The sequence below is a fragment of the Lepus europaeus genome, chromosome 2 (genome assembly GCF_033115175.1).
Source record: "Lepus europaeus isolate LE1 chromosome 2, mLepTim1.pri, whole genome shotgun sequence".
Taxonomy (NCBI): Eukaryota; Metazoa; Chordata; class Mammalia; order Lagomorpha; family Leporidae; genus Lepus; species Lepus europaeus.
In genome coordinates, this window is record NC_084828.1 from 2,077,160 (window position 1) to 2,101,300 (window position 24,141).

General features: G+C 61.3%; 1 protein-coding gene across 1 annotated transcript; it reads left to right on the forward strand.

Annotated features, from left to right (window-relative positions):
• The first annotated feature begins 420 nt into the window (after positions 1 to 420).
• On the forward strand, positions 421 to 23,584 carry TSPEAR (thrombospondin type laminin G domain and EAR repeats). Its single transcript, XM_062216922.1, has 11 exons — positions 421 to 444; positions 1,540 to 1,778; positions 3,588 to 3,678; positions 4,643 to 4,799; positions 5,213 to 5,344; positions 5,912 to 6,138; positions 6,893 to 7,079; positions 8,011 to 8,240; positions 19,376 to 19,563; positions 20,941 to 21,042; positions 23,397 to 23,584. The coding sequence occupies exons 1-11, from the start codon at positions 421 to 423 to the stop codon at positions 23,548 to 23,550; spliced, it is 1,731 nt and encodes a 576-aa protein (XP_062072906.1). The 3' UTR covers positions 23,551 to 23,584.
• The last annotated feature ends 557 nt before the right edge of the window (positions 23,585 to 24,141 follow it).

The window sequence follows — 24,141 nt, forward strand, 5'->3', positions numbered from 1 at the left end:
TCGGCAGAAGGGCTGCTGGGAGTGGGACCTCGGGCCCGGGGACGCCCACGGGTTGGGCCTGAGCTGTGCGGCGTGGACATCCCACTCGGGTCTCCTGGCTTCAAGACTTTGCTCTCCGCCGGCTCAGGCCGGGAACCTGGGGCACTCAGCCGCCAGCCCCCAGGTCAACAGGGTTCCCACCCAGCTGCAGCTGAAGCCACAGGGTTCCAGGTCCTGACTGTGGGGGACACCGCATGTTTTATAAAGGGTGGTAAATTTAACACGGGACAAATTCTCCCGTCCCAGCTGCGTTGCCCGGGTCTCAGGGCCACCGAGCAAATTCAGCAGCTGTGCGACCTGGCCCCGGCTGCCCCTCTGCCGTGTGCTCTGTGCAGGGGGCTCCCGTGCCTGGTGTCCCCGTGCCCCGCGTCACCCCACCTCATGCCTGGGACCTCCCGTGCCTGGGTAACCCCTGTCCCTGGGTTCCCTGTGCCTGGGTCCCCCTGGTCCCCGGTCCCTCGTGCCTGAGTCCCCTGTCCCCGGGTCTCCCGTGCCTGGGTCCCCCTGGCCCCGGGTCCCTCGTGCCTGGGTCCCCTGTCCCCGGGTCCCCCATGCCTGGGTCCCCTGTCCCTGGGTCCCCCTGTCCCAGGGTCCCCTGTGCCTGGGTCCCCCCCGTCGCTGGGTCCCCCTGTGCCTGGGTCCCCCTGTCTCTGGGTTCCCCCGTGCCTGGGTCCCCCTGTCGCTGGGTCCTCCCATGCCTGGGTGCCCCTGGCCCCGGGTCCCTCGTGCCTGGGTCCCCCTTTCCCTGGGTCCCTCGTGCCTGGGTCCCCCTGTCCCTGGCATCCCAAGGCCCAGCCTTTCCGGGCAGTCAGATCTCCCTCCTTGGCAGAGCTGAGGAGGGTCCCCTCTGCTGACAGACCACGCTCTGTCCCTGGCTACTGCATTGGGCTCTCAATGCATCTGGGCGACCACCGGGTCACATGGGCACTGCTCTAAGGAACTGGGGGACTGTGCTCCTGAGTGGTGGCCCCACTGCTGCCGCCACCAACGGGGCCCACGGGCTGCCCCTCACCCGCACCCGTCTATGGGAGCTGGGAGGGTGTCTTCCGGGGTCCCGGCCCATCAACCCCAGCTTTCCCCTGGGGCTAGCCCTCCCACGGATCCCGCCCTCTCCCGCAGGCCCCAATCCCGTTGGCCCAGGCCCCTCACCAGCCCCGCCCCATCCGGCCGCCCCGCCCCTGGCCGGCCCCGCCCTCAGCCCCTCCTCTCCACCAGATCCCGCCCTGCCCTCTGGTTGGCCCCGCCTCTGGCCGGCCACTGCCCTCCACCAGGCCCCGCACCCGTCCACCCTCAGCCCCGCCCCTCTGCCAGGCCCCAGCCCCGCCCCTCCGGCTGGCCCCTCCCCTCTCGCAGGCCTGGCCCCGCCCTGGCAGACCCCGCCCCTCTGGTTGGCCCCCGCCCTCGTCCCCGCCCCTCTCAGGCCCTGTCCCCACACCAGGCCCCGCCCCGCCCCTACGCCCGGCCCCGCCCCCGCCCTCAGCCCCGCCCCTCCCTCCGCAGAGGCACGAGTACCTGCTCTCCGTGCTGCTGGAAGACACCGACGCGCTGCTGCTCGGCCTGCGCTACTCGCCGGCGCGGCTGCACTTCCTGTTCCTGCGCGAGGACGCGGCCGGCGCCTGGCAGACCCGCGTGTCGTTCCGCAGCCCCGCGCTCGCCGACGGCCAGTGGCACACGCTGGTCCTGGCCGTGTCCGCAGGCTCCTTCTCGCTCACCACGGACTGCGGCCTCCCGGTGGACGTGTAGGTACCGGGGCGGGGCCGGCGCGGGGGCTGGGCGCTGGGAAGGCCCCGGGGTCCCAGGGCGCTTGTCCCGTGTGTCCGGCTCCTCCCGAATGCCCACGCCTCGGCCTGCCAGGCCCGCCCCGCGTGGAGAGTCAGCGCTGGAAGCCCCGCGGCTGGCGTCCCCCGTGGGCGCAGCGCAAGCCCCTGCTCCCAGACAGCGCACGCCACAGCTCCTCGCCCTCACCCTCGTGGGGGACCCGGGTGGGGCCCCTGGCTCAGCTCCGGCCGCTGTGGCCATCTGGGGAGTAACCCAGCAGATGGCAGCTCGCTCTCACTCTTTCAAGTCAACCAAACAAATTCTTAGGATAAATAAATAAAGACAGCCCCGCGCGGCCTCCTGGCTTCCAGAAGCGGCCTGTGGGGAGCGGCGGGTTGGGCAGAGCAGGGTCCCAGGAGGTCAGGCCGAGGTCAGCCCAGGCAGGGTCCACCGGCGGTGCTGGAGGCCCCGGGCTCTGTCCCTGCCTCCTCCGTCTCTGTGACCTGACTGGAGGCCCCTGGGCAGCTGGCTGGTGGCTACCTCCTGGCCCTGGGGAGGAGGGGGTGGGAGGCTGCCATTGGCTGGCCCACTCCCTGAAAGCCTGGCTGTGGCCAGGGTGGAGCCAGGAGCTCCATCCGGTCTCCCCCCCTAAGGTGTCGAGAACCCAGGGTGCACACTGGCAGGAAGCTGGGGTTGTGCACCAGAGCTGGGGGAGGGCTGGGGGGGTGGCCGACCCTGGTGTCCCCACTCCTGGGTGCCCTTCTCTGTCACAAAGAAGCCGGTTTCGGAGCTCGTCCGCTGTTCCAGATCCCACAAAGCTGCCGACTCAGGCTTTGTTAAGGCCCTTTAACCTTTGTGCACCTTTGTAGAAATCCATCCCCACCACATCCCTCGCACACCACTCCCCAGATTCACTAGCACCTCTTGTTCTGAAAGGCAGATTGACAGTGGGAGGGAGGGAGGGAGGGAGAGAGAAATGTCTTCCATCCGCTGGTTCATTCCCTGCATGGCTGCATGGTCAGGCAGGACCAGGCTGAAGCCAGGAGCCTGGAGCTCCATCCGGGTCTCCCCTGGGGGTGGCAGGGCTTCGGGCACTTGGGGCGTCTTCCGCTGTGCTCCAAGGTGCGTGAGCAGGGAGCTGGTTTGGAAGTGGAGCAGTGCCCTACTGGGGCCCTGTTACCCACAGTCGCTCTTTGGGTTACTGAGAGCCGGGAGCCCTGGGTCTGAGATGATGCCCAGGACATAGGAATCCCCACCCAGCCCTGACCCCTCCCGGGCGAGGCACCTCCTGCCTAAATCCACTGTCCCTCTTCCAGAGGAGAGGACTGAGCAGGAGCACAGTGGGGATGGGAGGCCGGGGACCCCTGAGCAGGTGCAGGCGTCTAGGGCTCATGGGGGGGCAGAGAGGAGCCTGCAGGCAACGCCTGTCCTGGGGTACTGTGTCCCCAGTCTGTGTCCACCCAGCCTGGCCTGCAAGCAGGGTCGTGGCCGATGTCACCAGGTCAAGATGAGGCCAGGGACTTGCCTGGTGTCCTCATGAGGAGCCACACAGAGATGCCCAGAGACAGCAGGAGCCCAGTGGCCAGGCGAGGGGCCGGAGGCAGCGGAGCCCTGCCCCCTCCTGGGCCTTGCTCTCCGGCCTCTGGACCTGTTTGAGCTGCCCTGGAGGACAGCCCAGGGTGCTCAGGCACTTGTCCCCGGGGTTCCTCATGGCCCTGGCTCCCTTTCCGGCAGTGCACACATGGTGCAGCCACCTTTGCCTGCACCCTGAAACTGCCCCGTGCTTTCAGAGCCGCCGATGTGCCCTTCCCAGCCACGCTGTCGGTGGGAGGAGCCCGGTTCTTCATCGGCAGCCGGAGGAGAGCCAAGGGGCTGTTCACGGTGAGTGTGGAGCCCGCCCTCCTTCCCGCAGGGCCACCCCCCTGGCCTGGTAGCCTGACACTCCAGTGGACCCCACCATGGATGGGTGGGCAGATGGATGTGTGCCAAAGGGAACCGGGTTCTCTCCTCCTGGCACGTGGCACCCTTGAGTCCCTGTCCACCTGTCCTCCTGCCCTAGCCACTCTGAAGGGCCCATGGCCATGGCCTGCCTCCCCTCCCCCTGCCTTGCCTCCCAGCCCCCCCCCCACTTACCACCCCACTGGAGTGTGGGTAGGAAGCCTTGTTCCCTGAGGGTGGGGCTCTTGCTCCTTGCTGTGTCCCCAGTGTCTGGAACCACACCTGACACACAGCAGGCACTCAATACTGATCAATGGCATTTGTAGAGGATGGATGGTCAGAGGGACGGCTGGATGGACAGACAGCTGGATGGATGGATGGACAGATGGGTGGTTGATGGGTGGACAGATGGCCTAATGGGTGGATGGATGGGTGGAGGTAGGTACATGGATGAGTGGGTAGATAGGTGGATGGATGGATGGATGGACAGATGGAGCCAATGGATGGATGGACAGATGGAGCCAATGGATGGATGGGTACATTGATGAGTGGACAGATGGGCAGATGGGTGGTTGATGGATGGACAGACGGCCTAATGGGTGGATGGATGAGTGGATGAATGGGTGGGTGGATGAGTGGATGGATAGGTGGATAGATGGACAGGTGAGTGGATGGGTGGGTGGGCAGTGACATCTCATCACTCTAGGTCATTCCACATAAGGATCTCTCTTGTGGTTTAACCACCTAGAGCCGTGGGCAGCTCGCCACCGTGGCTCCCCGTGGCCTCCCCAACAACCGGTTTGCAGAATCTTCTCTCAGCTCTACAGAAGTTACACGTGGACCAGTCTCAAAGACCGTGTCCCTCTGCGCAGCCATGAGGGCTGAGTGGGTGTCCCTCTCTCCACAGGGCCTAGTAAGGCAGCTGGTCCTGCTGCCGGGCGCGGATGCCACGCCGCGGCTGTGCCCCAGCAGGGATGCCCGGCTCGCCGTGCTGGCCATCCCTCAGGTGCTGCAAGACCTCGCAGGGAGGCCGGAGGACAACGAGGTGCTGAAATATCCCTATGGTTAGTAGCAGAGGCCACCCACTGCCCCACCCTGATGGCGGATGCTCGAGAGCCGCGGCATAGACGGGCATGCTCGCCCCTCCACATGCCGGAGCTCCCGGGGCCCACCCCGGGGTGGCAGACGACACCGCAAGAGGCCAATGATGCCAGGCCTTCCTCCCGCGGTTCCCACAGCAGCCGTGCTGGCCCTGGCCCTGGCCCCTGAGCAGCTGCCAGGCAGGTGCTCCCCGTCTCACATAGCCCCTCCCCCACCTTCTGACCCTCACCTGGCGGCAGGCTGCGCCACACTGCACTGAAGACTTGCAAGAGAGCTGGGGGCCCAGGGCCAGGCCCTCGGGGGAGCACAAGGGCAGGACTGTGGAATCCTGCAGGGAGCTGGACCCCCGACACTTGTCCCCCTGCTGTCCCTGCAGAAACCAACTTGAAGGTGACGCTGGGGTCCCAGCCGCCGTGTACCAAGGTGGAAGACGGCCAGTTCTGGTTGGATGTTAGCCGGAAGGGGCTGTACCTGTGTGTCGGCGGCAAGTGGGTCTCGGTGCTGGCAGGTGAAGGCCCGGGGCTCAGCCTGTAGGGTGGGGAGGCTGGGAGGCTGACCAGCCTTGGCAGCCACCAGTTAAGCACATGTGTAGCCGTCCTGGATGGGACACTGGTGAGAGGGAGGGAGCGGTCGCCTGGGAGCAGGTGCCATGAGCCCGCCCACTCATTTGGGAAATGTGTAGTCCTGGGCACGGGAGGTAGACCAGTGGGGCCGGAGATCCCCTGTCTCCTTCCCAGGGCAGGAGAGGTGGTCCTCAGGGTGGCCAGTCACTGCCTGCCCACACCCCATCTGTGAGGTCACAGGTGACACGTGACATGGTCTCACATATAGACGCTTTCCCCAGCCGGTCTCAGGCACAGGGCGTGACAGAGGTTGGCGGGCCTCTTCCCCCCGGGGACACTCCTGGCCGTGGACCGCAAGGGGTCGGGGAAAAAGCTTGCCGTAGAAGCCATGGGCAGCAGCGTGTCAGTGAGGGCCAGCCCCCCAGGCCTCCCCCACGCCTCTCGTGCCAGAGCCCCCTGCAGAAGGAGGCTGGGATGGAGTCCCCGAGCCGGCGCCATCTTTCCACCCGCAGCCAAAGAGAAGCTGGACTACGTGGAGGAGCACCAGCGACTGCCCACGCACTCGGAGACGCTGGGCATCGAGGTGTTCCGCATCCCTGAGGTGGGGCTCTTCGCAGCTGCGGCCAATCGCAAAGCCACCTCCGCCATCTACAAGTGGACGGCCGGCCGCTTCGTGGCCTACCAGAGCATCCGCACGCACCAGGCACAGTCCTGGAGGCACTTCATCATCGGCAAGCAGGCACGTCGGCTGCAGGGCTCGGCTGCGGGAGGCTCTTGGAGCCGCACACATGGGGCCCCATCCTCGGTCCAGGGGTGACTCTCAGGGCCCCCAGCCGCCTCCCTGGGAGACAGGGTCATTGCAGAGCTGCTGTCGGCCTGGCGCACCTGTCATCACTACGCCACCCGTCGGGGCCTTGCCAGTCAGCAGCCCTCAGGTTGCTGCATTCTGCACACCCAGCCCTGCCTCTGCCCGCCGTGCACACACAGAGGCCCACGGCCGTGGAGGGGGTGAGGATGCCCGCTGACAGCCCTTCCCCCAGGGCTGGGCCGCGCACAGGGGCCAGGCCCTGGCATCATGGCACAGAGGACCGAACTCTCTCTTCCCAGCCCCTCTACGCCCTGGGCGCCAAACAGCGTCCCGGGGACTGTGTCCTCTAGATGGTCACCCCCCAACACAGGGGTCCCCGGCACAGCCAGGCCGCACGCAGCTCTGCGTGCCACAGTGGGCCCCGGAGACGACAAGCAATATGGGGAGGGCCCGGCCACCACTGGTGCTCTCTGCTCAGCCGACCGCTAAAGAATGTTCCGGGGCTCTTCTGGAAGCTGGCAGTCCTGTTCTGTTTTGCTCTTTTTCTTCAGGCAGAGAGAGGAGTGGACGAGGCAGCTGCAGACTGGGGGTGGAGGAGGGTCTGGTCGAGTGCCTTGGCCATCAGGCGCGGGCTCAGCAGGCACCGCTGACGTGGCGGCCGCGTTGTCCCGGCTGCTCCCTGCAGATCTTCCTGGCCGTGGCCAACTTCGCACCCAATGACAGGGGCCAGGAGTTCTCGGTCATCTACAAGTGGAGCGCCAGGAGGCAGAAGTTCACCCCGTACCAGCGGATCAGCACCCACAGCGCCCGGGACTGGGAGGCCTTCCAGGTGGACGGGGAGCACTTCCTGGCCGTGGCCAACCACCGGGAAGGTGCGGCTGCTTGGGCCAGGGGTGGGGTTCTGTCTCAGTCAGCGGCTGGAAGTCCCCCTGCCCAGCCCCCTGCCGTGTGGCCTGGTGAGGGATACACAGGAGGTCCTGAGTCCCTGAGGTTCCTGCCGGCAGGAAACCAGGCCGCCAGGCTCAGTGTAGACAGCGCCAGGGCCCCGCTGCTTGGAAGCGAGCTGGCGAGCTGACTGATGAGCCGGCTAAGCAGCTGGGCACTAGTGAGCTAACAGGCCGGGTTCACAGAGCAGGTGCACAGTGCACAGTGTGTAGCAGGGACAGACACGGGAGCAGCCACAGCAGGTGCTGGGTCTGGGAGGCCCTGTTCACCTGAGAACAGGCTCAGACTCTGAACCCTCCAATGTGCTGGGGGGGGGGGAGGTGCTAGGAGAGGTTTCTCCCCAAAGCTGCCCATCAAGCCTCCCAGTCCTGTTCTCCCGGGGGGGGGTGGGGGGTGGATGAGGTGGGGGCAGCAGCCGCCCTGTGGGAGCCTCTGGCCCCAGCCCTGCCTGGGCACCACAGCAGGCCTGTGCCTGAGGCCCCCCTGCCGTGCAGGCCTGTGGTGGGCCAAGGGGTTTCCTGGGACACCCCACGGGATGGGTGCCCCCAGAAGCAGGCCTGGGGGAGGCGGGCCCAGCCAGCTTCAGGGAACACCCTCAGAGAGGGGCCCCAGACACACACTTGGTGTGGGAAAGTTTGGCCTCGGGGGACCGGGAGGGAAGGGTTATACACCAGGGGGGTAAGTCCGGGGAGCCAGGTGGAGTCCCTCCTATGGGACCCTGGGGGGCTTCCGTGAGGCTGCAGCATGTTCTAGAAGGTGTGGGAGCCACCAGGCATTTTCACCTGGCACAGCAGAGCTGGGGTGGGGTCCCTAGGGCTCTGGGCCACCTCCCCGCCCCGACGCCAGCCTGCGTTCCAGGTGACAACCACAACATCGACAGCGTCATCTACAAGTGGAACCCCCGGACCCGCCTGTTCGAGGCCAACCAGACCATCGCCACATCGGGTGCCTACGACTGGGAGTTCTTCACCGTGGGGCCCTACTCCTTCCTGGCCGTGGCCAACACCTTCAACGGCACCTCCACCAGGGTGCACTCCCACCTGTACATCTGGCTGGTCGGCTCCTTCCGCCTTTTCCAGTCCTTCCTGGTAAGCAGCTGCCGGCCACGGGACCAGGAGGGACCAGGAGGGAAGAGCCCACAGCGATGGGACCGGCACTGGCCCACTCGAGAAAGGCTCTGTTAGCCCAAGCTCGGTGTGGGAGGCCTTGGATTGGGGTGAGGGCCACCTGGCTCTGTTCCTCAACCCCCGCAGGCCAAGTGACATGGGTGCCACCCGCACTCTCCCAGTCTCTGGGTGTCGGAGTCCAGCCTGGGGGCAGTACGGGGCTGGTGGAGCCGCACAGGTGCCCACTGTGGACCAGGAGTACCCCAGGCCAACTCCAGCCACCACGGACTGGCAAGACCCCCCAGTGGGGTGGCACCGAGCGCCTGGACGAGGTCGAGCTTTGCTGCCCCACCTGTGGGGGGACAGGAGCCGAGGGGTGGGGCCTGGCTGTGACCTGGAGGAGCACAGCCCCAGGATGGGGGGTTGAGGGGTGAGGCCTGGCTGTGACCTGGAGGAGGACAGCCCCAAGGGGTGAGAGGCAGGTGGCAGGGAGAACCGCGTGGGCTGTAGCAGGACAGCAGACACAGCCAGGAGGCCCCTGGGCAGTGGGCACGCAGAGAGCCCCTTCCAGCACTGCTGGGGGCTGCACATGACACCTCCCTCATCCCTGCAAGCCCACAGAAGCCACTATCCCAGGGAGGTCTAATTAGTTTGCTCTTTGGTTTTCCTGCAATGTCACAGACGCGAGGGAGCGGTGCGTACACCCAGCTGGGAGGCTCTGGAGGGCCTGTGGGGTGGGCGGCTCCCGGGGGCAAGGCTGCGACCCCTGCCCCAGGGCCCAAAGGAAGGGCAGGTGGGGAGGTAGAAGTAGCGAGCACATTCCTTGGCCCTGCCCTCAAGTCTGCCCCCTCCTCCCTGGGATTCTAGAATGTTCCCTCAAGTGGCAGAGAGTGATGGTCTCATCAGTTTGTACCTAAGGAGGTGTGAGCTCTGTCCCTGGGAATGCAGCCTCTGGTGGTGGGAGTCCTGCCCTGAGGGACGGCCGCTGGGCCGTGGTCAGGGGGTGTCACTCAGGCGGGAGAGGCTGGGAGGGAAGGGGCTTCCAACCATGGTCTGGCTCTGTTGCCCACAGGGCCTGGCCGATGCACCTGCTGCTGGCAGAACAGACTTGGGGCAGACTGCGAGTGGGGGTGCTCAGTCAAGAATAGGGGGACCTGAGAGACAGGTTGGGGGGCAGGCCAGGGAGATGGTCCAAGGTGAAGCCGTGGGCTCTGAGAAGCCCGTCTCCCCAAAGACCATACAGATCCAAGGCACAGATAAGCAGGATGGAGATCCTAGGTTCAACACAGGCCCCACCTTGCCCCCTGCCCCAAACCCCTAGACGGGTTGAGAAAACTCATGCAGCACACACACATGTACACAAGCACACATGCACATGCATGCACTGTGCACACGTCGATGCTGTCAATGCTGTGGCGGCTCTGCGTGCTGGTGCCATCAGTTCTGGAGGTTTCTCATCTCCTCCAGTGCCCCGCCCCAGGGCCTCACTGTCTCAGCCTCCTCCCTGCCCCTGCACCCACAACAGGCTACTCAGCGGTGCTGTCATGCCTGGCACGTGTCGGCACCTGAAGCACTGCCGCGAGCCCAGTGCAGGACCTCAGTGCCACGGCCCCCAGGCCCCCATGGCGACAGCCGCTATTCCATTCCCCGCACAGAAGGGTCTGGGGCAGCCCCTAACCATCAGCAATGACCTGGCTGCTGCCCAGCATCCAGATGTCCACACCGGCCGGGCAGACCTGGGGCAGGATTGACTTCCCAGTGGGTTTGCTGCTGGCCTGAGTTACTCTGTGGCTTTGGAACCAGGGCTGAGAGGCTGTGGGGGAAGGGCAAGGACCACAGCGGCCACCACCACCATGTCACAGGGACCGCTCGCCACAGGTGTGGCCCCAACACGGTACCACAGGATTTCTGAAGGTCAAGACCACTGCTCCCCCACACACCTGCACCTGTGATGCACACGCGAGTGCACGCTTGTTTCCAGCTGGGTAGTAGGGCAGGAGGTGCACGGACTGAGCCCCAGTGGGCACAGCTCTGGGACAGGCAGCCTGCGGGTGGCAGCATGGTGGTGAGGCAGACAGGCACGGAGCCGGAGCCGGCACGCACCTGCTGTGGGACCCCAGCCACACGCATGCCTCTCGGAGTCTGTTTTTGTATCTGCAAGGTGGGTGTGGTATCCCAGTATCCCTCCTGGGGGTCAGGATGGCCCTAGAAGGGGCTGCATGGGGCTGGGCAGGGGCGGGGGGCTCTGGAAGCACGGCAGCTGGCCCTCGTGACTTCTGCCTTTGCCTTGACGAGCTGGCAGTGGCCTAGGCAGCTTGGGGCAGGCACCAGGTTTGGGGGCACTGCTGAAGCTAAGGGGGAGTGCAGAGGACACCCAGGAGCTGGCCGGGGAGTGTGCTGAGCCTGGGCCCCCAGGATCACACCCCTTGGTAGCACTGGCCCCTGAAGCCTCCAGGGACAGCTACCCATGGTGAGGATGGCAGTGTTCCCTGCCAGGGCCCTTTGGGGGCTGTTTGCTGTCCCCCAGTAACTCAGAGGGAGACCCTAGCTGTGCATCCGCTTTCCCTCCTACTGGATGCTCCCGGACCACAGAGGCGTCCTTCCAGGCCCCATCAAAGCTGCAACCCAAAGGCCTCCGTGCCCAGCTGCTAGCCGGCTGACTGCCAGATCCCCAGGCACCCTCAACGGAAGTGCTGGGACTCCTGCCAAGTCCCTGAAGGCCCACCTCACATCGTGGTGCTTTTGCACCCACCGGCTCAGTGCCCAGGCAGCAGGGCAGGGCTCCAGGGGAATCCCACTGGGAAGGAGGGAGTGGCCCGCCCAGCCCAGCAGGTGCCTGGCCACCTGGCTCTGGTGCTAGGCAGGGTTTGGCAGGGCTGTTTGATGTGGGGTTTCTTCTGCTGTCCCCCAGGGCGCGGAGAAGCCAGCAGTGGTGCCAGCCCCAGGCTCACACCTGCTGCCAGCTGGGGCTGCCCTGGGGCCACCACCTCCCTTCCCAGTGGGAAAAGCCCTCAGCCCAACATGGGGAGGGCCACAAGCAGCCAGTGCCCGGCCAGCCGTGGGCCTGGATGACTGAAGGCTGGCACTGTGAGCCAGTGGTGCCCCATCTGGGTCTCTGCCAGACCCCAGCCGGGTAAGTACAGGACGCTCTGTTCAGCAAGTTTCAGATAAACAGCAAGTGACCTTGTAAAAGTAGGTTCCAAGTATTGCATGGGACACAGACTGAGAAGGAAGTCACTGTTTACCTGAAGCTTGCAGGCACTGGGCACCTGTATTTGCCAGGTAAGCGTCTGACCTGCCAGGCACAGGGGAAGGGCTTGAGCTGCCTCCGAGCCGTGCTCAGGGGCACCTGCCCAGCTCCGGAGGGCTTCAGGGAACCCAGCACCCCTCTGATCACTTCTCTCTCCAGCTCCCTGCCCTGTGGATGGAACCTGGGCCTTCCTAACCCAACCTGAGCACCCCTCCTGCCTCTGTGTGCTCAGGATCCTGCTGGTCCTTCTGCCTGGATGCCCTTCCTGCCCACACACCCCTCCTTCCTGCTGCACCTGGCACCTGTCCTGAGCTCCCAAAGTCCCCGGCAGACCCCTGCAGGGAGGGTACTCGTCACTGAGGTGAGCCCTGGTGCGGCCTCAGCCGGATCTCATTACCTGGTGCTGGGGAGAGCGGGGCTGCTCCTCCTCCCCCACCCTCCACGACCTGAGCTGCAATAGAGAAGGCGCTGCTGGGCTTTTCCCTGGCAGGAGTTTGGGGTTCTGCCCTGAGCATCCTGGATGTGCAGGCACACGAGTGGATGGCAAGCAGGTGACAGGGACACAGCCAGCTCAGAGCTGGAAGGAAGCCCTGGCCTATACTGTGTAGGTGTGCAAACATACAGGCCTAGCTATGCAGGCAGGTGCACACATGTACATACATGTGCACAGATTTTACACGTTTAGGCATGTGTATATATGTGTATGGAAGTGGGTGTACATGTATATGCAGGTGCAGAAATGCATCTACACATAGATGTGTGCAGGCATTGTGTGATGTGCTGGTTGTGTGCACATATGCACGTGTGTGTTTTTTGTGTGTGCACCTGTGGGAAGGCGTGAGCCCATGCATGTGGTTGTTTGTATAGGTGCCTGCAGGCATCAGCACAGGTGCCTGCCCCCTTCCTGGGTGTCCTGAAGGCTGACCTGGGAGGAACCGGTGATTGAGCAGTCCGCCAGCTCCTCTCCACTGTCAGGGACACCCAATGGGGTGCTGACCACTCCTAGCCTGGGAAGCAGCCACCGTGGGAGGATGCTCAAGGCCACGCAGGACCTCAGTGCCTCTGAAGCCACTCAGGAGGGCCCAGGGGCTGCTGTCCCCAGCAGGTAGAAGTAGCACCCGTGACCCAGCCAGGCCTCAGCTAGCTCCTGGCCCTGTGAGGGCCATGGCCATCCTTGTGCTCATGAGCCTCAGGCTTGTTCTGGACCCACTTCTTAAGCAGCCTTGGGCTTTGGGGTGCACAGGAGCCATGGAGCCAGGCTTTCGGCTCCACCTGAGCAACTTCGACTTTGAGTGGGCAGCAGTGCCCTCTGCTGGGTGCAGACAGAACATCTGTTGGGACAGCCCAGCGGTGCCAGCCAGCAGGGCAGGCAGGGAGATCACACAGCACCTGGGCTGCATGGTGCTGGACTCAGAGGTGGAGCTGGTCAGCTGACCTGGCAAATAGTGTCTTCTGAGGCTGCTGCCACCTGTGGTTCTCAGAGCCACCTCCCACAGGCCTGGGCGGTATGGGAGGCGCCTCAGGCAGGATGCCCAGGACAGCGCAGGGACAACAGCCTCTGTGGGACCCAGGCCTGGAGAAGAACTGTGGCCGCCAGCTGGCTCCAGCACCCTGCTCGCTCAGGCCCTGCCCTCATCCACACGACGGAACCTAGGCGGGGCCGGGGCATGCGGGCAGCAAGCCCACCGAGCACACAAGGGGAAAGGACCTCTCAGGACATGGAGGCAGGTCCCGCCCTCAGCTCCCTGCAGTGGGCACTGAGCCAAGGAGTGTGCCGGGATGCTGACCCAAACACCACACACTAAGGCCTCTCGCAGGCAGCAGCTGTGCACAGCTCAGCCTCCCCTCCCCTTCCACTTCCCCAACAGCTGGGAAATTCAAAAGTTGACGTTGCTAGTCCGGGCTCTGCAGAGAAACAAGACCATATGGATACAGAGATGGGGGTGGGGGGTCCAGGAAGTTCGTAAGAACTGGGACTGAAAGGCAAGGTTGTCAACTTGATTTCCCAGCATCCACCCCGCCAAGGTCAAGGCGGTTCTGGAAGCAGATGTTTACTTCAACCCAGAGAAGTGAGGTCCTGGGGATGGACCTCTGGCCACGCAGCCTTTTTTACATTGTTAACTGAAGACAATGGTGCCCTTTAAAGATGCTTTAAGGTTAAGCAACCAAAGAGGGCGGCGTTTGGTGCAGCTGTTGTCACTCTCAGGATGCCGCGTGCCATGCCGCGTGCCTGGTCTCAGCTCAGCTCCTGTTTCCAACACACCCTGGGAGGCAGCAGTGATGGCTCACAAGACACAGATGCAGTTCTGGGCTCCTGGCTTCGGTCTGCCCAGCCCTAGCTGTTGCAAGCATTTGGAGAGTAAACCAGCAGACAAAAGATCTCTCTCTTCCCCAAACGAGCTCAGAGGGAGCCAGACCAGGACTGTAAGGTGGGTTCCTGTGATTTCCTGTCAGAACCCTGACAAAATGCATCTTGCTTGTCGAGAGTGAGCAGGACCCTCATGGAGAAGGACCCTCTGGGGAAGCCTGCCCTGGTGTTTTGGTTTTGCCTATCTCTGAATGACCTCCTCAAACCCCCTTCTAATAGGAACATTATGTCCTTGACTTTGCAGAAAGTCAGCGAGCAAGCTGCCTCGAGCACAGCAGAACTCGCTGCCATGACCTGGGCTCTTGATCGGTCCACTCTGGCTGTGACCAGGGCCCTTCCCCACCTCGGGAGCCATTGCTAGGATTACGCTTTGTCTTCAGGGTCACACTGGGAAAGCCATGTCTCATCTCCTGCTCCAGGTCTTCTTTGAAATGCTGCAGGACCTTGGGCCTGCTCGCTTTAAGTTTCCATGGAAAGCCCTGCCCTTGTCTGCTTTGGCACCCATGGAGCAGAAACTCTGCCGACTTTACTCTGCACTCAGAATTGCCCACGTTGAAGCGGCTGAGATGCCTGTGGTGTTCGCCAGGGTTTGTGTTCATCCTTGGTCTTCAGTCAGGGTGTGGACATGAATTTCATCCTCAGAGACAGATGTGGGTGGGCTGCCGCTCTTTGGCATTCTCGCCTCCCTCCTTAAGACAAGTCCGTTTGTATACTGCTCACTTCTTGGGGACACTGCCCCCACTAACTTTGTAAAGCATCATGGTTTCCCCATTCTTCCCAAGCTTTGCCCCTGCCTCAATTTAGCAGAGTTCGCGTTGGTCTGAGGGCTCTTTACTTCCTTCGGGCCTCACACCAGGTCCTGCTCAGTTGAGTCACATTGACTTAGCACCAGTCTATCTGGGTGCAAAAAATCCTTAAAGCTGGCATATATTTGTAATAATATGTATTATCATGAAGTTTTTGGAGACCCTTTGTGTAAGAGATTTATTATAGGGCTTGGTTCAGAAAATGACAGAGGCTAAAGATCCCCAAAATCTGTCATCTGTGGTTTGGGGCCCAGGAAGCCAGCAGTGTGGCTCCAATGAAGACAGGGAGCCAGTGGGGAGGTCCACTGTGAGTCCTGAGTGAGGACAGAGACACAGCAGGATGGCCTGTGTGAGTCCTAAGGCTCAGGAACCAGGAGCCCCAGTGTCCAAAGTCAGGAGGCAGACATCCCAGCTCACACCAAGTGCACATTGGCCTAGCCCACCTGCTTGTTCTGTCTGGCCCTGTGAGCTGAGGGATGCCCACCTACCCTAGTGAGGGTGAACCTGCTCTCCTCACTGCACCATTTCAGATGCTAACTCTCCCACACTCCACAGAGCCCAGAAGTCACGCATCACAGCCATGTGGGCCCCATAGCCCAGCTAACTTAACCGCCACACCTCTGTAGCAGAGGTGCCATTCGTGAGCGTCCGTGCGTCCCCCAGTCCTTCTGTTCTGCCCATGTTCACGCCCCTCTGCTGATATACTTAGGCTGAGATGACAGTGACCCTGACCCTCAGCAGGGAGGAGCCATGCATTCCTCCTTTCTCACAACCTGAGCACCTGTCCTGGGCTCCAGCTCCACACTGAAGAAGGCTTAGGACAAAGAGGAAGCTGTCCCTATTCCCCAAGATTTACGTTCCCGGGAACAAGGAGCCCAGTTTCCCAGAGAACCTGCTGCCTGTGTGTACAATGAGATGCTTAGGTTTGAAGTGTGCAGCTGTGCAGCCTGAGCATTCCAATGGGTGGCTACACCATGTGTCCACCACCACACTCCCACCCTGTGGGGGCACCGGCCCCTCAGCCCTGCCCCCACCAGGCACCATGGTGGATTTCTGGGACTGCTTCATAGGTGTCCCTGAAACTTCTGTAAGAGGCCCCAGAGTGGGGCCTGTGCGTTGCTGCACACACAAATCACCAGTCCCTTTGTGCCAAGTAATTTGCAGGGGTCTGTCTCCGTTTGCCTACCCCTCTCATTTTTTTTTTCTTGACAGGCAGTTAGACAGTGAGAGAGAGACAGAGACATAGAGAAAGGTCTTCCTTCCATTGGTTCACCCCCTAAATGGCCGCTACAGCCAGCGCGCTGCACCAATCCGAAGCCAGGAGCCAGGTGCTTCCTCCTGGTCTCCCATGTGGGTGCAGGGCCCAAGGATCTGGGCCATCCTCCACTGCCTTCCCAGGCCACAGCAGAGAGCTGGACTGGAAGAGGAGCAACCAGGACTAGAACACAGGGTGCTGGCGCCACAGGTGGAGGATTAGCCTAGTGAGCTGTGGCGCCGGCCCCACCCCTCTCCTACCAATGCCACCTATGCTGGCTCCAGCTCCTGTCATGAAAAACCCAGAAGTGGGATTCAAGGTCACCAGTTAGGTGTGTGTTTGTCTTTTGCAGAAATCACCTACAGTTTTCAGAATGCATCATCACAGCTCCCACAGTATCCAAGATTCTCGCCAGCACTGGCCTTGTCGGTATTATAATCCTAGACACTGCATTTATGGTGATGCCCCATGTGAGTGTCAGGTTCTGCTTCCCAACAACTGACCACTGGAACACCTTAGCATGTGCTAACTGCCTCCTACATTTTCATCTGTAGGATGTGTTTTGATCCAAGACTTGGGCATATTTTAATTTTGCCTTTTCATTGTTGGTATAGACATTCCTTATATGTTCTGGACACAAATACTTTGTCAAATATACAGTCTTCCATTCTGTCTCCTCCTTTTGTATTCAATGAGCGTATTGCTTCAGCAATTACAATACACACAATTAGCTCCTCACACTCAAACCACAGACCTCTTCATGGCTTAATTCCAGGTATCTCTACCTGTCCATCATGCTATTGTGTGCATATATGAAAATCACATGCTAGTTAGGTTCTAAGTCCCACAGTCTTTCAAAGCTTGTTCTTTAAATAGTTATCTCTGTATCTCTACCCACTACCATTTCTGGTGTCTCTTTGTCTTTTTCTATGACTCTCATTTCTACCTGTTGAATTTTCTTTCACCCGAGTGGCCTCTTTTGGTGTTTCTTATAAAGTAGGCCTGTGGCAATCAGTGCTGTGGTTTTATCTGAAAGTGTCTTCCATCACTGTTCCATTTCCACCAGCTGCAGAACGGTGGGCTCACATCTTCCTCACAGTCACACTGAAGATGTTCTCCACCGACTTGAGCTCATTCAATGAGCGGTCAGGTGTCATCTGTTGTCACTGTTCTGCTTATCAAATGCTGCTCCTCTGGCTGCTCCTGAAAGGGTTTCCTCTTTTATTTTTGGCTGTTCGGTGCATGCGGCTTCTCTAGTTCACTTAGGGCCTCTGACCGGGGCTCTGTGGTTAGATGACTGTAGTCAAACTTGGAACAGTTTAGCCTCATTCATCCAAACGTCCTTCCTCCCTCACCCTCTTTTCCTTTCATCCCGTGACCCCAGCTATACCTGCATGCAGCCCCACTGCTACCGCAGCTCACAGAGGCCCTGCTCCCAGCAACCACTCCTGTGTGTGCTTCCACCTGGATGCTGGCCCCGACTTGCCCACTGCTTCTTTCTTCCAGGTTGCCCAAGCAGCTCCCAGTCCCACCCAGACGCACACAGATCCTCTGTTTTTCAGTTATGGGATTTCCATGTGAGCCTTTTCTGAATTTTCTTAGCTCCCCTCGTGTCCCCATCTCATTACGCATTACGTAATCTTTCCCTCCAGCTTCTCAGTTGTTTCCACTTTGTCTGCCGATTCCAGGATCTGCCCCGTGTCCGTCCACTTCTGCTCACCATGTTTCTGTGCTGCGGTCACATCTGTCCTCTCTCCCCCTGTGCTCACTCACTGTATGTTGCACGAGGGCCTGCACATCCAGCTGTCTTCCTCTAAGGACTGTTGAGTGGTGTTGTCGCCAGATTTCAAGTTTTTGGCCGATCGCCTCGGCCCCTGGGATCCTGAGTTGACACGCCACTCTGCAGTCTGATCTGATCCTAGGCCTGGGCAATGTCTCTTGGCCCTGGGGCAAGGTCCTTTGCCCAAGGGGGCGGCCCTTCAGAGGTTTTTGTGGAAGCTGCAGAGTATTTTTGGAATCCCTCTGACTTGGCAGGAGTCAAGCCGTGACCCGGGTCTCCTGGGCAGGGCAGCTGTGGAGGCCTCTGGTTGGTCCCGGATCCTCTCGGCTGTAGCTGCTCTTTGCCCCCTTGGACTCCTGCTCCGTGAGTAGCCAGGACTTAGACCAGAGTCTGAGGGCCTTCAGAGAGCTGCAGGCCCCGCTCTGGGGAACGCCCCTTCATTTCCAGCCACTCTGGGAGTCCTGGACCCTGACCTCTGTCCCCTCAGGCCAACAGACTGTGATCCCCCGAGTCCTGTCCCACAGGGGCAAGGACCATGGTGAGGAGTGAGCCGCACACTCTCTTCCCTCAAAGTCCCTCCAGTTCTGCCTGTGCTGGGCCACTCTCCAGGGCATGTTTTTAAAGGATTTCATCCAGCGTCATTGTCAGCTGGCAGCCAGTCTAACATGAGCTCCCCAGCAGCACCAGGGCCTGCAGAGGCAAGGACTATAAGGACAAGTTCAGTGTGGAGCGTCCAGCCTGGATGCCTGCAGCCCCCAGCAGCCTGAGGGCCAGTTGGAGCCGGCGTAGGTGCAGAGCCCAGCAGAGCTGCCTCAGGCTGGGGCTTGGGGTCTCCCAGGGAGCACACACATTCCATGGCCTCTGGGAGCTACAGACCCCACCATGGGCCTCCTTGGGCTTTTCCATTCTGCAGCCCCTGCCATGGGCTGGGCCCATGTATGGTCACTGGGGCCTCCATCTCCTCCAGTTCCTGTCCCTACTCTCACTCCTCAGTGCTCAGCCCCGGGACCAAGGCGGGGGCTGAATGTCTCACCCCCTGCTTCCGTGGGTCCTCTCCCTACCACCATCCTTCTCAAGACACTCAAAACATACTTGCTCCTCAGGGTCCTGCATGCCCACTGGCTCCTGCAGCTCAGGGCTGGGGCAGAAGCTCTGCCATGGCTGTGGCATAGAAGCCAATCCAGCGCTGCCCAGCACACCACACCCCCGAGGGTGGGCAGTGGTCTACAGAGGTACCACAAGCACACACGCCAGTGACGGGCCCAGATCATGGGGCAAGGGGAAAGCTTCACCCAACTCTGAGACAGGGAGCACTCATGGGAAGAAACGTGGGAGGCTTCTAGACTTTGTGTTGGCATTTGGAGCTGGGGCAGGACAATCAGGGAGGGCTCCCTGGAAGAGGTGGAACAGCAAATGGACCTTGTAGGATGGGGGCCCAAGTTGCTAAGGAGGACTTTACATGGGGAGCCCTGTGGGAGTGGTGCAGACTGGCTCTGATGTCCCTGCAGAGGGTGGGGTAGGTGAGGCTCTAGCAGGAGTGCTGTGTCTGGGTGGTGCCGGCCATGGTGCCATGGCCCCGCTGACAGGCCATGCGGCGGGTCCCGGGCATGACTAGGGGAGCCCCTCACTGATCTCCTGCACCCTCTTCACTTGGTCAGACGTTCGGCGCTGCAGACTGGGAGGTCTTTCGAATTGGGGAGCGGCTGTTTCTCGCCGTCGCCAACAGTCACAGCTATGATGTGGAGATGCAGGCGCAGAACGATTCCTATGTCATCAACTCGGTCATCTACGAGCTGAACGTCACCGCACAGACCTTTGTCAAGTTTCAGGACATTCCCACCTGCAGGTACTGTGGCTGGGGCGCAGGGTAGGACGACCTGCAGGGCTGAGTTCACCACCCTCCCATGGAGAGCCTGGCCCAAGAAGGCAGCACCGCCTGGGCACCTACACCCCATAACCAAGCCAGGCACAGGGGCTCGGCACTTCCCACACACACGACCTGAAGAGTGGGGCCTGGGAGGACCACATGCCTGAGCACTAAGAGTGCACAGCCAAGGCTCCATGGAGACCTGGCCAGTCCATGTCACCCAGGGCCAGTGTGTGAGGCCCAAGGACTCGGCGGGGCTCCCCTGTAGCCACCATGAAAGGCAACACACACTACTCCATGTCTCATGTCCACAACACCACAACACCAGGACTCGGGGCTAGCACGTGGAGGCAGGGAGCGTCCAGGGAGGATGGGGCAGACCTGAACCACGGGGTGCTAGTTCCCACCCAACCCAGTCTGCAGAGCCGCCGAAGGCTGTGGCGCCACCACGCAGGGTCCCGGCTCTGAGAACCCCGGGCCATCTCTGCCTGCACCGCCTGCTTCATCAGACTCAGAAAGCCATGAATGAAAATTCAGCCGCATCTGTGGTATTCAGATCCCAGAAATGGGAATTAAGGGACTGGGCCTGGAGCCAGAGGCCAGGGCTAACTCCAGCCCCAAGTGGAGCAAGTAGCTTTTCCAGGTCCCCTCACCCCTCCTGAGTCAGGCCTGGGTATCAGCCCGATTCAGCAGTGGATAAACTTAGGGCAGGGAGCTCTGGCAGGAGAAGCAGCTGAGAGCAGGGAAGCCATGTGGTCGGACTCAGGAGACCACAGGGCTAAGTGTTTCAGAGCTGCATGGGTGTGAGCGTGAGGAGATGCACTCTGGAAGGGAACCCATCAGCCTGGCTGCACCATTCCTCTAGGAACGGGGAGAGACCGGGGTGTGTGCAGGGGGGGCAGGAGGATTTGGAGTCATTTAATTTGCAAATGTCTATACAGTGCTGACTTCTTAATGGGTCACTTTTATAATTTTTTTTGGGGGGACACTTCTATAATTTTTAAAAATGAAAAAGAGCAAAGACGGTGCCCGGATGGAGGCCCTGGTGGCCCGCAGCTTCTGTGGGCTCTGCGGCCATCATGGCCAGGTCAGCAGGCACTGAGTTCTATCTATCATCTCAACCCACACCATTAAATGTGGAATCCTGCAAAAAGACTGAATTTCACGGCAAACTCCAGTTTGCGCATTGTAGAATAGTTTAGAATAAAACAAGTCTGAGAATATCTGTGCTTAGGAGCCCACTGTGGAAGGGGATGCACCACAGAACCCATGTATGGAGCCGTTAGGCTTCAAGCCAGCGCTGGGCCTGTGCCCGGGGCACCTGGGCCTCACCCTGACTCCACTCTGTCTCCACAGTGCCCTGGACTGGGAGTTCTTCTCCGTGGGAGAGGATTACTTCCTGGTGGTTGCAAACTCCTTTGATGGGAGCACCTTCCTGGTGAACAGTATTATTTACAGGTAAGCAGCTGCCAGAGGCCTGCAGGCCCCTCACCACCTGGTTCCCCTGGGGGCTCACCTTCCCTCTCAGGTGGCCACTGTCCCAGAACAAGGAACAGTTCCCAGGCATGGCTGCACCTGCAAAAAAATCTGAAACCTATGCATACAAAGGGCCTTCAAATACTTTGCGGAAAGCATATTATGAAAAAAATATGCAGGGATTTCAAAAAATTTTGCGCCAACATAAACTTACCTTTTAATTCCACTTTCCATGCACTTTTTGAAGGCCTCTCCTGTCTTTCAAGTATTCTGAGCATGAGGAGTGGGGCCTTTAGGTTTTGGTTTCCAGTTCCTTACCACAACAATCAATTTTTATGTCTAGCCACCTAGCCCAATGATCCCATTAGCCCAGTGGTTTTCTTAGGAAGAGTCTCCCAGGACTCGGGAACACACGCCTGGGAATGAGGCATCCCTGCCTCACTCAGGTTTCTGTCACGTTTTCTGAGCTCTTTGAGTCTTCTGAGGCAGCGGGCAGTCCCGGGACAGCCCTGCCAGCAGCGGGAGCGGCCGGCAGCCTTGCCGCGCCTGGTTTGCCGAGCGCTCTGGCCTGCTTCAGGGCACTGTCCTGGGCTCCCATGAGCAGCCTGTGTCCTATTAGTGGCTTCCTCGGCGCCTCTTGGCACACGACCTGGCTCCTTCCACTGATGTTGGCGTAATGACTTCTAATGAGAGATTTCCTCTGTGCGTGGGGCCGGTGCCAGCGGATAATCAGGCATAATTACTGAAGATGACCCAGATTCCAGCGGCTTAGGTTGAAGATTTCTGCATCTCGAGCAGGAAATGAAATCACCCTGGATTTTCTCTGGGGGACTTACCCTTCATCCAGTGTGATGTGAGCCTAGCTCCGTAAATACACCTGCGGACGGGAGCCAGCTCACAGGGCCGTGGGTCTAGGCTGCCTGTCGAGTGGGCTGTGCTCCGTGGCATGGGCCCACTCTACTGATGTCAGAATTCTGAGTGACTCTCCCAGCCTCACTGGGTCAGCCTCACTTCCCTCACTCTTGGGACGGTTTGGGTCATCCGTGTTTCCCTAGAAAAGTGATCCATTTTCTTTTTCTTTTTCTTTTTTTTTTTTTTTTTTTTGACAGGCAGAGTGGACAGTGAGAGAGAGAGACAGAGAGAAAGGTCTTCCTTTTGCCGTTGGTTCACCCTCCAATGGCTGCCACGGTTGGCACGCTGCAGCCGGCGCACCGCGCTGATCCGATGGCAGGAGCCAGGTGCTTCTCCTGGTCTCCCATGGGGTGCAGGGCCCAAGCACTTGGGCCATCCTCCACTGCACTCCCTGGCCACAGCAGAGAGTTGGCCTGGAAGAGGGGCATCCGGGACAGGACCAGTGCCCCGACCGGGACTAGAACCCGGTGTGCCAGCGCCGCAAGGCGGAGGATAAGCCTAGTGAGCCGCGGCGCCTGCCAGTGATCCATTTTCTTTAGTCTTTCAAGTATACTGCTGCAGACTTTTTGACATGACACAGTAATTTTAAAATTCATGGGGAAGAGTAAACATTTAAAGAGTGTCAAGAAATTTTTGAAAAAGAACGGAGGGATGGCCCTGTCGGCCTGTCAGTAGAGCAGGGCAGATTTTTCTGGAAATCAACAGAAACTTCTCATGGCAGCCAAGGGCAGTGGCCGCGAGGGCCCGGAGCCCAGAGCGCTCAGTAAAGCACAGTCGGTGTGGCGGGTGACAGCTTCGCAGGGCACAGCGGAGGGGTTTCCGCCTTCCCCTGGGAGCCGTCTGGACCGCCCTGGGGTGCGGGGTGTGCCCGGCCCCGCCAGCCGGATAGCAGCCGGGACACGTGGCTCCTGGGCCCCTAGATCCCTGGGGGTCCCGTGCCTAAGCGGGGGCCACCAAGGGGCAGAACCTGCCCCGCACGTTCGGGACCCCCGGGAGGCCGTGAGGGGCTGCGGGAGGCGGGAAGGCTCCCCCTCGAGGGCCCCCAGCTCTGCGCAGCCACCGCCCAGGGCCGTGCTGACCGCCGCTGCCCGGCACTGACAGGCCCTGCCCAGCCCTGACCGGCGCTGACCGGCACAGGCTGGTGCTGCCCGGCCCTGCCTGGCGCTGCCCGAACCTGCCCGGCCCGGCCCGGCCCGGCCCGGCCCTGCCCTGCCCTGCCCGGCCCTGCCCGGCCCTGCCTGGCGCTGCCCGACCCTGCCCGGCCCTGACCGGCGCTGACCGGCACAGGCTGGTGCTGCCCGACCTGACCAGCGCTGCCCGGCGCTGCCCGGCGCTGCCCGACCCTGCCTGGCGCTGACCCGAAACTGCCCGGCCCTGCCCGGCGCTGCCCGGCCCTGACCGGCGCTGACCCGACCTCCCCGCAGGTGGCAGGGCTACGAGGGCTTCGTGGCCGCCCACAGCCTGCCCACCTTCGGCTGCCGGGACTGGGAGGCCTTCAGCACGCCTGCCGGCTCCTACCTCATCTACTCCAGCGCCAAGGAGCCCCTGTCCAGGGTCCTGCGACTCAGGACCGGCTGACCGGAACCCCGCGGCCGCCTCCGCCGTGCCGGCTCCGTCGAGTTTTACCTCAGAAGATCCGGGCCGCGGGCGCGCGCTCGATGGCCACCCACGTGGTGCGCGTGCGCAGGCCCGCGGCTGCTCCCATGGTGCGCATGCGCAGGCCGGGGGCCGCCGGGGGGGTCCCCCAGCGTATTTATTGCATTTCGTACACTCGGAAATATATTTATGTTGCCGTCAGGGGAGCCAGGCGGCTGCTCTGTGTGTGTGTTTTCTCTTTAAAGATTTATTTTTGGAAAGACAGAGTTACAGAAAGAGACAGAGGTCTTCCAGCCGCTGGTTCACTCCCCAAATGACCGCCACGGCCAGCTGGGCCAGGAGCTTCTTCCTGTCTCCCACGCGGGTGCAGGGCCCAGGCACTTGGGCCATCTTCCACTGCTTTCCCAGGCCACAGCAGGGAGCAGCCGGGACGCACCTCATTTACCCCTGCGTGCCCTGGGGGCAGCCCTCGTGGGGGGAGCCTGGGGGTTCACGGAGTCCAGGCCGACCCCTGTCTCTGCCCCTGGCCGGCGCCCTCCCCGCAAGGCCTCCAGCGTGCACAGGAAGCGCCCA

What these genes read in the sequence shown, in the direction of transcription:
- TSPEAR (XM_062216922.1), top strand. Translation starts at nt 421, where the DNA reads ATGCCTGGGACCTCCCGTGCCTGG. An exon ending in GAGCCAAGGGGCTGTTCACG is followed by an intron (nt 3,679 to 4,642) that starts GTGAGTGTGGAG and finishes CTCTCTCCACAG; the next exon opens with GGCCTAGTAAGGCAGCTGGT. An exon ending in ACTTCATCATCGGCAAGCAG is followed by an intron (nt 6,139 to 6,892) that starts GCACGTCGGCTG and finishes TGCTCCCTGCAG; the next exon opens with ATCTTCCTGGCCGTGGCCAA.